The 11,238-nt window shown below is 53.2% G+C and overlaps 1 protein-coding gene across 1 annotated transcript; it reads right to left on the minus strand.

Moving 5' to 3' along the window:
- Positions 1 to 686: 686 nt before the first annotated feature.
- SCNN1G (sodium channel epithelial 1 gamma subunit) lies at positions 687 to 11,149 on the minus strand. The gene is made up of 13 exons (XM_015294500.3): positions 11,093 to 11,149; positions 10,525 to 10,840; positions 9,563 to 9,857; positions 8,942 to 9,135; positions 7,921 to 8,024; positions 7,332 to 7,495; positions 4,493 to 4,591; positions 3,261 to 3,378; positions 3,066 to 3,144; positions 2,931 to 2,988; positions 2,631 to 2,692; positions 2,376 to 2,451; positions 687 to 2,161 (listed from the first exon to the last, which is right to left on the minus strand). The coding sequence occupies exons 2-13, from the start codon at positions 10,836 to 10,838 to the stop codon at positions 1,772 to 1,774; spliced, it is 1,953 nt and encodes a 650-aa protein (XP_015149986.1). The 5' UTR covers positions 10,839 to 10,840; positions 11,093 to 11,149; the 3' UTR covers positions 687 to 1,771.
- Between the last annotated feature and the right edge of the window lie 89 nt (positions 11,150 to 11,238).

An 11,238-nucleotide genomic window follows, 5' to 3' on the forward strand; every position in this document is an offset into this window, starting at 1 on the left:
GGTAACGGGGCTGTGCTCCACATGGGTCAAAGCACCACACTGTGGCTGTTATCTGCTCTGGCGCCATTTCATTACACTTTTCTGGGTCAGGATGAGTAAGTTCATGTCCTGGAAAAATGAAAGGTGAACAAGAAAGGCAATGCACATCTGTCCCTGCAGTGTCACAGGTGGGGGCTCAGCCCGAAGGCCTTTCCCATAGGCACGTGCCAGAGATGCCTTTCCCCAGCCCCAGCCATTTACATTAATGAGGCATTCAACCCTCAAACCTGTTTGTGGCCCACTGCAATGTCACCACATGGAAGGGGACTCTCAGGTACCATCGGCCCCATCGATGCTGCACAGCCATGTTGGTAGCACCACCAGGAATGCAGAGGACCCTTGGATGTAAGGAAGAAGCTGTTCACGCTGAGGGCAGTGAGGCAGCAGCACAGGGTGGTGGTCAGGGCAGCAGCAGCCTCAATGCAGCAGTGCAGGGCAGAGCATGGAACACAACCTCACAGCCCCTGTGCAGACCTGTGAGCACAGCAGTGTGGAGCTGCTCCCCCAGAGCCTCTCCCATGTGGTGCATTTGCCCATTGCTGTGAATGGGCACGTCCAGGTGCGAGGAGCACTCGGGGCTGGTTTAATGGGGGGGAGGAAGAAAGGGAAGGAGGAGGAAAAAATAAAGAAAAAAGAAGGAGGAAGCATTTATTCAAAAATATATCTTTATTTCCCTTTAGTTTATCAGCTATTTAAATAATCCAGTTAAAATATATTTTATTGCACATGAAAGAACCTTTCTGGATTCTCCCTTTCCTATATAAAATAAGTTCATCTAGAGAGAAAAAGCAAGAGAGGGACTCCTACACAAACACATGCACGCACACTTGCACATTCACTACTCAATACCAAAGCAGCCGACCCCCTGCAGGCTGCTCCCGCACATCGAACAGCTGCAGGCAGTGGGGATGGACTGCTGCAGGAGCAGGAGCCAGGCAGGAGCCCAGGGGAAGGCAGCTACAGGCCAGGGAGGTGAAGCTGCAGCCCATCACTGTGCCCAGAGCAGGGCACACACAGAGCCTGGGCAGTGCCAGCAGCTGCTCTAAGGCTGTGTGTAACGAGTGCCTCAAACCATGTTAAATGGAAGAAGCTTTGCGGGATATGCCATTCATTACTGCAATCTGAATTTGATTTCATGCCCTTTTCAGGTGATTATTTTGGGATGACTGAGGTCCTCTGATTCAAGCTGTGAGTAACTTGCTCTGCACGCACATCTGTGACTGTCCTAACTTTTCATCCCAAAATAACACCTTTGGAATCAGGTCTCCTATCCACTGTGTGCTCTTTCCAAACCTCCCGTCTTTCCCCTTCCTGCATTCCTGAAAGCCTGGGGTTTTTCCCACAAGTCAAGCCACACAGAAGAGAGCAATTAGTGCTGATAGTCAGTGTGGCATCAATCTTCTACTATGGAGTAACTCCTGTCCACAAATGACGGGGTGCGTGCAGCTGGTTGCTAAGGCAAGTCCTCCCGGCTCAGTGCTGCATCCTGCTGCAACCACCTCCTGCAGTAATTAACTGGGGAATTGGTGTCGTTTGAAGTTCCTAATGTCTCTAAGCCCTCGGCTTTTGTGTCTGAGCTTTGCTCAGAGAGGCTCTGACCGCAAGTTCCATCCCTGAATAAGGGTCTGACCCAACAGCCCTTCAGTGCTCGCTGGGTGTGCACCTCTCATCCCGACACGGAGCGGGGGCATCCACCTCCAACCCTGGCACCCGGATGAGGGGTGAGGAGGCATCAGTGCTGCCCGGCCTCCAGCGTGTCGGGGAGCTGCTCCGTGAAGGCGGTCTCCAACCGCAAAGTGCTGTAGTTCGGGGGGGGAGTCCTGGGCGGGTGGCCCTCCTGGGGCAGTGGCAGGCGCAGGGCAGTGTTGAAGGTGGGCAGGTCCTCGTCGCTGCAGGCGGGGTTGTCGTGGCCCTGCTGCTCCGCGTCGCCCACCTCGGGGGGCTTTCCCGTCTCGTCCCTTTTCCGGTGGTTCCACCACTTCTTTGCCTTCTGCCATTGGCGCCGCATGACGATGGAGAACGAATCGATGAAGAAGACCTCGATGATCTCGATGACGCAGACAACCGAGCAGCTCATCCACAGGCCCAGCTGCCCGCCGAAGTTGGACAGAAGGATGACGAGCTGGGGGACAGGAGAGCACAGAGTCAGAGGGCACCTACTGCAGGGATGCCATGCCCAGGGCTTGCGGTGTGCCCTCCCCTCCTGCCGCACTGTTCAGGGCAGCCTGGAAAGCTGGGCAGGGCAGGGCAGGGCAGGACTGGGCCACCCCCCATGGCCAGGTGACAGCCCCCAGCCTGCAGGAGGAAGGTGGCACAGCCCTCGTGCTCCCACTCACCGTGTTGGCGGGGTTCTCTGAGATGAAGCGCTCATTCAGGTCTTTGTAGAACACCATGAGGTTCGCAAGGTCCGTTCTGAGAGGGGGTTTGGTAAAACAATAACATGAAACATACTGAAAAACTATGCCAATAACCAGTTGGACCAGTAGGGCTGGGCCTCTCTAAGGGAGCTTTTTCCCCAATTGCCATCATTAAGGCTGCCGAGATTGTATCTGAGCTTGAGGTGCAAGCTAGAAACAGAAATGGCAACTTACTTGTTCAGCTTCTTGTTGATTTTCTGTCCTTTGTCCCAAGAGAGTACTCGAAGCATCCAGTCCTGGAAACAAACACAGAAAACAGTGCTACGGCTGTGTGCACTTGTGCAGAGATTCACTAGAAAGGCTCCATGCCTCCTGGGACCAGCTTGGACTCCAGGAACAGATGTCTGTGATGAGTCAGCTGTCCCACGGGGACATGAACCAAACTCCAGCTTAATGGCTGACGTACAGCCCGGACCCCGCCTCGGGGTCTGTAAGCAAACTGAGCTATCACGACCGTGCAGAACAGGAACTGACCTCAGACACAGTGGAGGGCCACTGGGCGATGCTGGTGGTGAGCGCCCACTCCTTGAAGCTGCAGGGAAAGGCAGACAGTGAGCGGTGAGCCTGTGCCCACACACCTCCACACCTTCTGCCTCCGGCAGGACTCACCTGCAGGCATCCTTGCAGATCTGCTGGCAGCCCAGCTGCTCCTTCACAAACTTCTCGTGCAGTCTGTAGTAGCAGTACACTGCAAGAAAGGAACACGATGGGTATTTGAAAAGCTGGAAAGAAAAGCAATGATCTTTTGCTGGAACGGGGCTAACAGGGTGCAGGTGGCCCCTGTGGCCATCACCTGGCACTTACTCCAGTTGGGATTCTTCTTGTAGTTGCAGTACTCTGCCCCGTTGGGCAGTGGCTGTGCATACTGGGCACAGCCGCAGGACTCCACCATGGCTTTCTGGAAGCAGGAGTGCAGGCAAATCTGGGGAGAAAAACCACAAACTCCATCTCAGAAATACAGGCTGCTGCCCTGTGCTCGTGTAGCGCTGCCCCCAGCTCCCAGAAATTTGCCCTGCTCTTGACAGCAGCAATAGGATGGAAACCCCAGGCTCTGCCAGCAACAAGCACAAACAGCAGGGTGTACAGCTCTGCAGGGTGTGATGAAGTGCAAGAACAGGAAGGTAGTCACATTCTCTCACAGCCCTGCAGTTCTTCCCATGGCCAAGGAGGTTTGCAATGGCACCCGCTCTGTGGAATCACAATGTGGTGGTTGAGTGACTTGCTTGTGAAAATATTCATGGCTCTGATTCGTGTTGGTGCGAGTTTGGAAATCAGAAATTGGAAGGGTTAGAAGGGCAGTGGAGGCAGTGCTCAGTGCTGAAATGCTTCATCAGTTGGAGTAAGCACAATCTGAGCTTTGCTTCAAGAACTCTGGGTGATATCTTTTTTACCCAGTCCCAGCCCACTTGAGCCCTGAGTTCTGGTGAAGAACTGTTATTGAAAACCTGAGGTAATGTCTGTGTGATCCTGCCTGGCAGTGCAGCACAGCAGACTTCAGGTACAGTACCCATAAAACAAAAACCCAGCCTACGCACAGGGTTTGGAGAAGGCAGCAGCTAATATAGTTATCATTCTTCAGTTGTTCTGACACTATCCAAGAAGACCCAATTACAGAAACCATGCAAAATTAGTGGAAACTTACTCTGCAAACAAACATCCTGCTATCTGGATACTGATTAGATGGTATCTGTTATTCTTGGAGTCCTAAAGGTCACAATTTCTGGCTTCAAGGGTTACTAAGCTGCAACATTTACTTGGCCAATATTTTCCAGTCTCACATTGCTTGAAAATTGCCTAATGAGCTCATGTTCCCTCTTTATCTAACAAGGTGCCTAAGGGAACTTCAAACATCAACCACTTAGGAATAAAACTTGGATTCAAAAAAGTGCTGTGACATTTTCCACGGGCAATTAAAAGCAGTGACCCTCGGCCTGCACTGTTAACAATCTCAGATCTAAACTACAGAATACTGTAGAGCTTTTTCACAAAGGTAGTTTTCAAGCAATTGATAAAAATAAATGCAATAGAGATTTTACCTGGAGGGAGTAGCTCTTGTTATAGAGGTTTTCTACCGGTATGTCAGCACCGGTCTCTGTGCAATCACTGTAGGGTTTGCTCAGCTTGCGGGACCGTGTCTGAGAACAGGAAAAGAACAATCTCAAGTTCTGGACATCACAGAATGCACAGCATTTAGCAGCAGTTCATTGGGGTTGTTGAAGACCTAAAGTGATGGGAAAGGTTGGAACATCATCTTTACTTTCTGCCATCTCAAATGATTATAAAAGGGTTTTTGGTTTGTAGTGCCCATTCCCCAGATGTGCTCTAGCTGGGCTATCTGGTGGCATTATGCACCACCTCTGCAGGGTGCTGCGGTGCTATCGCTGTAACAGTGAATGGTTTGTGTGGGAAATCCTCACACTGGGTTTCTCTCACTGCAGGGTCCCAGGGGGACTCATCCTGGGGGAGAAGGCCCCAGGGCTGCACAGCTCTGTGCTGCACTGAGCTGCTCCTGCTCTGCGGGGAGCGGCACTTCAGGCTCCACCAATGCTCGACAGCACCTCTCCAACATCACTCCAGGTGAAATGTTTGTGTCGCCTTCAGCACCGTTTCCATGAACTGCTCTGACCCTTCCTCTGTTGAACGCTCGCAGTTTTCCCTGTTCTGCAGTCTCTGCCCGGACAAAAGAGCTCTGCAGTGCCACGTGCTGCACTCACGTGTGACTTGGATCCCTCACATTCACCAGACCCGATCCAGGTAACACTGCTGCTTCCTGCAGCCCGTGCCTCCCCCAGCCCCATATTCCTGCTATCTTTCTGCTGAAATTACCTACTTTATAGCAAAGAAAGCGGCCTGAAACGACAAGAAACAATGCACGCTTCAGAATCCATTCACCCGTCTTTCTGAACGGAGTTGAAATCAGTGGCTGAGCCTTTAGAGGACCCATTTTGTAGGAAGTGACAGATGCTGCCTCCCTCTGAGGCACTGACTGCAGGACGACGGGTTCCCGAGGCCACGCCTGGCACCAAGCATCACCCCTCTGTCTCACTGCAAGAATGCTAACTCTGCAAGCATGGACTTGGCAACAGAAAGCCCTGGCATGCCACGGCAAGTTGCTGCTTTTAGAAATATGCTCAAAACTCCCTTTGCAGAGACACAGAAATCTGGGACTTCAGTATTACAGACAACCTCATGCCTCAGAGGACACTCTCTGGAGACGACAGATCCTTTGTATAGATTTTTCTTTTTGTCATGGCTTATACCCCTGCAAAAGCATACTTCATTCAGGTACTGAAATAATTTCCAAACTAAATATTTAACTGAAGTACTGAAACTCCAACCAAGCAATGCCTTGTTTGCATTCCTAACATCTTGGAATATTTTTAGAGGGAGGGCGGTCCTAGTACCCAGCAGAAATACATGAGCCATAGCCCAGACACCGATGTCTGCATTTGGAAAACAGCCCTTGCCATGTTCAGGCCTACAGAGCAGTGCTGTGTGTGGCACATGGCTGCTGCGCCCTCCTTCACACCCTTGGATGTGGGGACATGGCTGAGCCAGCAGCTCAGCTGCAGACTGCTGGGCCAGCTCCCTGCAGCCCTGCTTGGTTGCAGCACTGCTCACCTCTCTGCAGCCCTGCTTATCTCCCTGCAGCCCTGCTTGGCTGCAGCCCTGCGCTTGTCTCCCTGTTCCACTGCAGCACCACACTCTCCAGCTGCAGGCTGCTGCTTTGGGTCCAGACACCAAATCCAGCTTCTATTTCAGCCGACACTTTTAGGATGCAATTGGACCAAATCTTCATGCCAAATCTTTTGAACACAGCTACCAGAACGTGTTCAGTCTTGTTTTTTATGCTATGTGCAATAGCCCAAACATACCGTGCCAGGGAACTTTTACAGCAAGTACTGATGCTCCATCTGCAATGACTTTCTCCCATACTGTGTATGAGTTATAGAAGAAATACAGTTTGGCAAGAGCTTGCCTCCTTCCCACCATTCTCATTCTGATGTCTCCTGATTGCTTTCTGGTTTTCAGGCAGTGTTTATCCCTGCTGGTTTGACCGAGCGACCAAGCAGTCGGTGTCCATTTTCCAGACCTAACTACATGCACATTTTAAAACCATCAGCCCTGTCCTTAATGCCTTTTCTAATGCGTGAACTATCTCGATCTGGCACATCCAGGGACATACAAGGGCAGGCTGATCAGTTTGACCCATCAGTGATGAAAGGGCAGAGCTAAAAGGCTGCCCTAACAGCCCATCCAGATGAAAGGGGAACGCCTGGCTCTGCTGATGGCACTGCTCTATGCAGGAAGGAGCCCCCTGGGTCAGGTGCCTGTTTGCACTGCGCTCACTGGGGAAATCTGAGGCACCCCAGGGAAGTTGGCAAAGGCAGAACCACTGCCACCAAGATTTACTTTGCAGCTGGGATAGCAAGAAACCAAATCAAACAAGATGTGCACCCTCCAGACTGTGGTGATTTGGTCATCCCACGGACCTGGCCCCAAAGCAGGCTGCTACCGCCCCGCTCAGCCTCTGCTGACCCTGCAGCCAAATTGGGTGTTTGGTTGCCCAGCGCTGTGTCTGTGAGCTCTGCAGTGAAAACAACAACAAAAACCCTGGAAAGCCAAAGAGATGGAGAAAAGGAAGGGCAAAGCAAATCCCCAGGAGAGGTAGCTTTGTGAAGATCTGATCTTTGACCTGCACTAAGGAGAACTTTACTCAGAAAAGCACTCTCAGGATTTTCCTGGGGGCATTTCAGCTGTACAGATAGGGTACTCTCCAGCTGTGGCTATGTTTGGACACCGTCTCAGCTCACATTTACATCTGTTTCATGGAAATAGTGCTGTGCACCTTGAACCAAGATTGGGGACACTCACAAAGTGCATCCCTATGGAGGTGGCCGCCGCCGTCTCAATTTCTGTGCCAATGTCCTCAATGAAGGGATATTCATCCTGGTCGTGGACAATGATCTTGGCTCCTGTCGATGTCACCAGGAAAGGATTGTAGTCTGCTTCATCAATGTACAGAACAACCTGCAGCCCTGAAGGACAGAGAGGCAGAGGCTGTGTTACACCAGAGCCAGAGCCCACTTGTTCTGGGCAGGATGGGCAGCAGTGTGCTGAGCACTACGTGGCCTTAAGTGCAGTTTAAGAACCAAGCAATGCCTGTGCTGTGCTAGGCAGCAAGTTGTGGCCCTGCGCGGCCCCGAGTACCACAAACAGACGGCGTCTCCTCGGAAGGAGCAGAAATTACTTTAAGAAGTTATATAACCGGGAAGCAGTAATTTCAGATTGGAAAACATTAGTGATGCAATGATATTATCTCTGTATTCTCTGGCAACAGTTTGCACTAGTTCAAACAAGCACTTCCCCAATCAGCCTGCACATCTAGAGCCAACACATCAGTCAGCCTCCAGCAGGATCCAGTTTGCTGAGCAGTGTGCTGACAGCTCTGCCAGCTCCTTACCGTACTCGCTGCCGCCGGTGGAGGTGCTGAGCACCGTCCCGTTCTCCCCGCTGTTGAAGGTGTAGCAGTTGCCATGCAGGGGGTGATGGAAACGGGTGAAGTGCCTGAGAAATCAAACATTGTTACATTGCCCCCTCTGCAGTTTTAACTGCCTCTGGCAGAAACCCAGCAGGTTTGGATGTTGCTCTGGCAGAGACAGAGCAGGACAGGATTTTTCTTGTTCTTTTTTCTTAAAAATGCTTCCCCTTTCCCCCACCCCCCTTCCTTAATATCTCGAAACTACGTGGAAACACAACCTGATTTAACAGCACCAGGAAATTAAAAATGTCGGAGGTTTTCAGGGGGGAGTGGGGGCTCAGAATTACTGAGTTAGCAGGAAAGGGGCAGTGGAGGGCAGAGTCGTTTTCATCCAACAGCCTAGTGTCCACAGGGACACAGACCTTCACTTTGCAGGAAAGATGCCATAGCCACTGCCACGTCACACCCTCGTGATTCAAGCACGTTCATGTTTCTCCTGAGAATCTCCCCTCCCACTCAAGCAAAGGTCTTAATTCCAAGAAAATAATACATACTTGCACCATCACAGACATAAGCAAAATGCTTCCAGAAAAGATTCAGCAATGCCTGCTGAGTGCAGCCAGCTTTGCACATGGCAGTGGGAAAACTGCCAAAGCCATGTACAAGTGCAATTCTATCCTGACGGCTGCACCTGGGAGCTCTGCTGTTGTCCCCAGCATTGAGGGATGTCTCCCCTGCTGCCAGGGCACACAGCAATTGCACTGCAGCAATTATAAGCAGCTGATTGCATCCAAAACAATTATGTCCAACGAATCCAGTTTTATCTGAAACGTGGACGGCAGAAACTAAGACAAATAAAACTAAAGACCGTAACTGAAGTTCTTCATACGTAAAGTTTGCTCTCATTTACAGGTGGAAGTGGTTCTTGCTGGAATCAGCAAACACCCAACATTAAATTTCTCTGTACTGTATACTTGGAAATAAGGTGTTAACTGGCACTGACCTTTTGTCACAAGATAGGCCATCAAAAAAACACGTCAGTAGAAGGTCATCGGCAGAATAACTCAGTTCTTCTTTAGTCTCCAAGGGAATCTGTGCCATGATGTTCATGTAATGCAGCTTGTACCATTCTTGGATAGCATTTACACCAGAACTGAATGTATAAAGTGCACACTCACTGCTGTTGTTTGCATCGCACTGACAATTACAAAGGGGAAGAAGCATTTCAGATGGAAAGAAATGATGTGTTCTATCAAGTATGCCTGGTATCATTTCTTTCTCTCAATAATAATCACGTGATGTTACAGTGGCAGTAAGTATCAAGAGGGCACCAAAGACCTTTCATCTGGGGCCGAATGGTTTGGCCAAATGTTTCAGGCCCACAGGAATGGTCGTGGATGGCATTAGGTCTATGTTGGCTGGACTTCACCACTGGCATTTCTATTGCAGAGAGCTGGAGGTGGGTCTGCAGGCAGCCGCAGAGGCATGGCAGAGTGGGTAAAGGAGCAGACTGAGCTTCAATCGCTGCCACTAAACAAGCACTAGGTCTGTCCAGCGGGATACCCGCCCCAGCCCCTTTGCCACCCCACAAGGAACATGCTGGCCAGGGAAGGGTGGCACTCACCAGCTGGAAGCCGATGATATCGTTTGAATCACCAGAGTTCACTATGGACGAGTCCTTGTGGAAGACGCTGCCCTCGACTTTCCTCTTCCGCCCGCTGCGGAGGTCGGTGGCGGCCCTGAAGGAGTTCTCGAACCTCAGCAGTGGGACATGCCTGAAGAACAGGCTCTCGGTGCCGTTCCAGTCGCCCGCCGCCCGCCTCACCTTGGTCTTGCCCTCTGAGAATCCATAGAACGTCTCCAATGCTTTTTTTGTCTCTTTGTCCAACTCAGATAGATAATCCTTCATCGAACTGTACCTGCATTGGAGAAAATCACGTTGTTCACCTCATCTGCCACGTAGTGCAGTACTGCACCGTGAATCCCGTTGCTCAGGAGCGCTATTTGTCACAGATTGACACAGATCTCCTTCAACCCCGCTAAGTTAAATCAGTGTGGGTAGGGGGAGTGAAGGGAAAAGACTGTCAGGAGGATGCTGGCCGTGGAGAAACCCCCCCGGGGTGCTGAGCTGCCAGACGAATTGCAGGCAGACTGAGGAGCAGAGCCGGTGGGGACACAACCTCCACCTGTAACCAAATGGCACCCGTGGAACGGGGTGGGGGGGAGCTGGGGGAAGCCGGCAGTGGAACAGATGTGGGCAGAAAGTACGGTTCGGGCAGGGAAAAAGCACTGCTGATTGAAAAAGGCAGAGCATCCCGCGAGGGATGGAAGAGGTGACAGAGGAAGCACAGCTGCTCCCTTCGCGGTTCTCAGGAGGTGGCACTGCTTGTAACGCCAGTCCTGGGAAAAGGGAAGCTGATCGGAGCCGCGGAGCCGAGCGGACCGCCTCCGGCAGACAGCCGCCCCGAGCGGAGGCTCAGCGGGCAGCGGGAGGGCTGGGAGCGCAGCGCTGCTGGAGGACCGCACTGGGACGGGTCGGGGGACACGAGGAGCCGGGGGATGCGGGACCCCCAGCGCCGGCCTTACTTGTAGGGGTTGATGTTGCAGATGGTGACGGCGGGGAAGGGCAGCTTCTGGAACTGCACGGTGACGGACACGGACGCGCTGTAGTAGTTCAAGAGGAGCTCGGCGCACTGCCAGAGGATCAGCCCAACGGCGCTCAGCGTCAGCAGGATCCAGATGAACCTGCGCAACCGCCCGCGGGACACCACGATGCGGCGGCAGCCGTGCGTGTTGGTGTTGAGGCAGTACCAGCGCATCAGCTCGCGCAGCGTGGGCGCCTGCGGGCCGCGCACCGGCAGCGTCTTCTTGATGCGGGCGGTGATCTTCCCGGGGGCCATGGCTGCGGGCAGAGCGGCGCCGAGCGGGGCCGTGAGCGGGGGGCGGCCGCGTGGGAGCGGAGCGGGACGGTGTCCCCCCGTCAGCCACCCCGCTCCTCGGGCTCGGCGCTTCGCAGCGTTTCGCCGCGCGCGGCCGCGATCCGACGCTCCCGCCCGCCGCGGCGTTAACCCAGCGCTTCCCTCCCCCGCCCCATCGAATGCCGTCGAGCGGCGTTTCCCCGAGAAAACCGCGTCGCCCCACGCGCGCCCCTCACCTCGGCCGTCCGGGCCTGACGGGGCCACGCTGCTCCCGGCCCCGCCGCCGCTCGGATGGCGTTGCGGGCGCCCGCCCCGGCACTACCCCGCCGCCAGCCCCCGGCCCGCCCCGGCCCGCCCCCGCCGCGCTCCGCGGGCGCCGAGC

This window comes from Gallus gallus, chromosome 14 (assembly GCF_016699485.2).
Source record: "Gallus gallus isolate bGalGal1 chromosome 14, bGalGal1.mat.broiler.GRCg7b, whole genome shotgun sequence".
Classification (NCBI taxonomy): Eukaryota; Metazoa; Chordata; class Aves; order Galliformes; family Phasianidae; genus Gallus; species Gallus gallus.

Coding starts and splice junctions, on each gene's coding strand:
- SCNN1G (XM_015294500.3), bottom strand. CDS start 10,838: ATGGCCCCCGGGAAGATCACCGCCCGCATCAAGAAGACGCTGCCGGTG. Junction 8,025..8,941: donor GGCCTATCTTGTGACAAAAG/GTCAGTGCCAGT, acceptor TTGATTTCTCAG/GCACTTCACCCGTTTCCATC. Junction 7,496..7,920: donor CACCGGCGGCAGCGAGTACG/GTAAGGAGCTGG, acceptor TCTGTCCTTCAG/GGCTGCAGGTTGTTCTGTAC.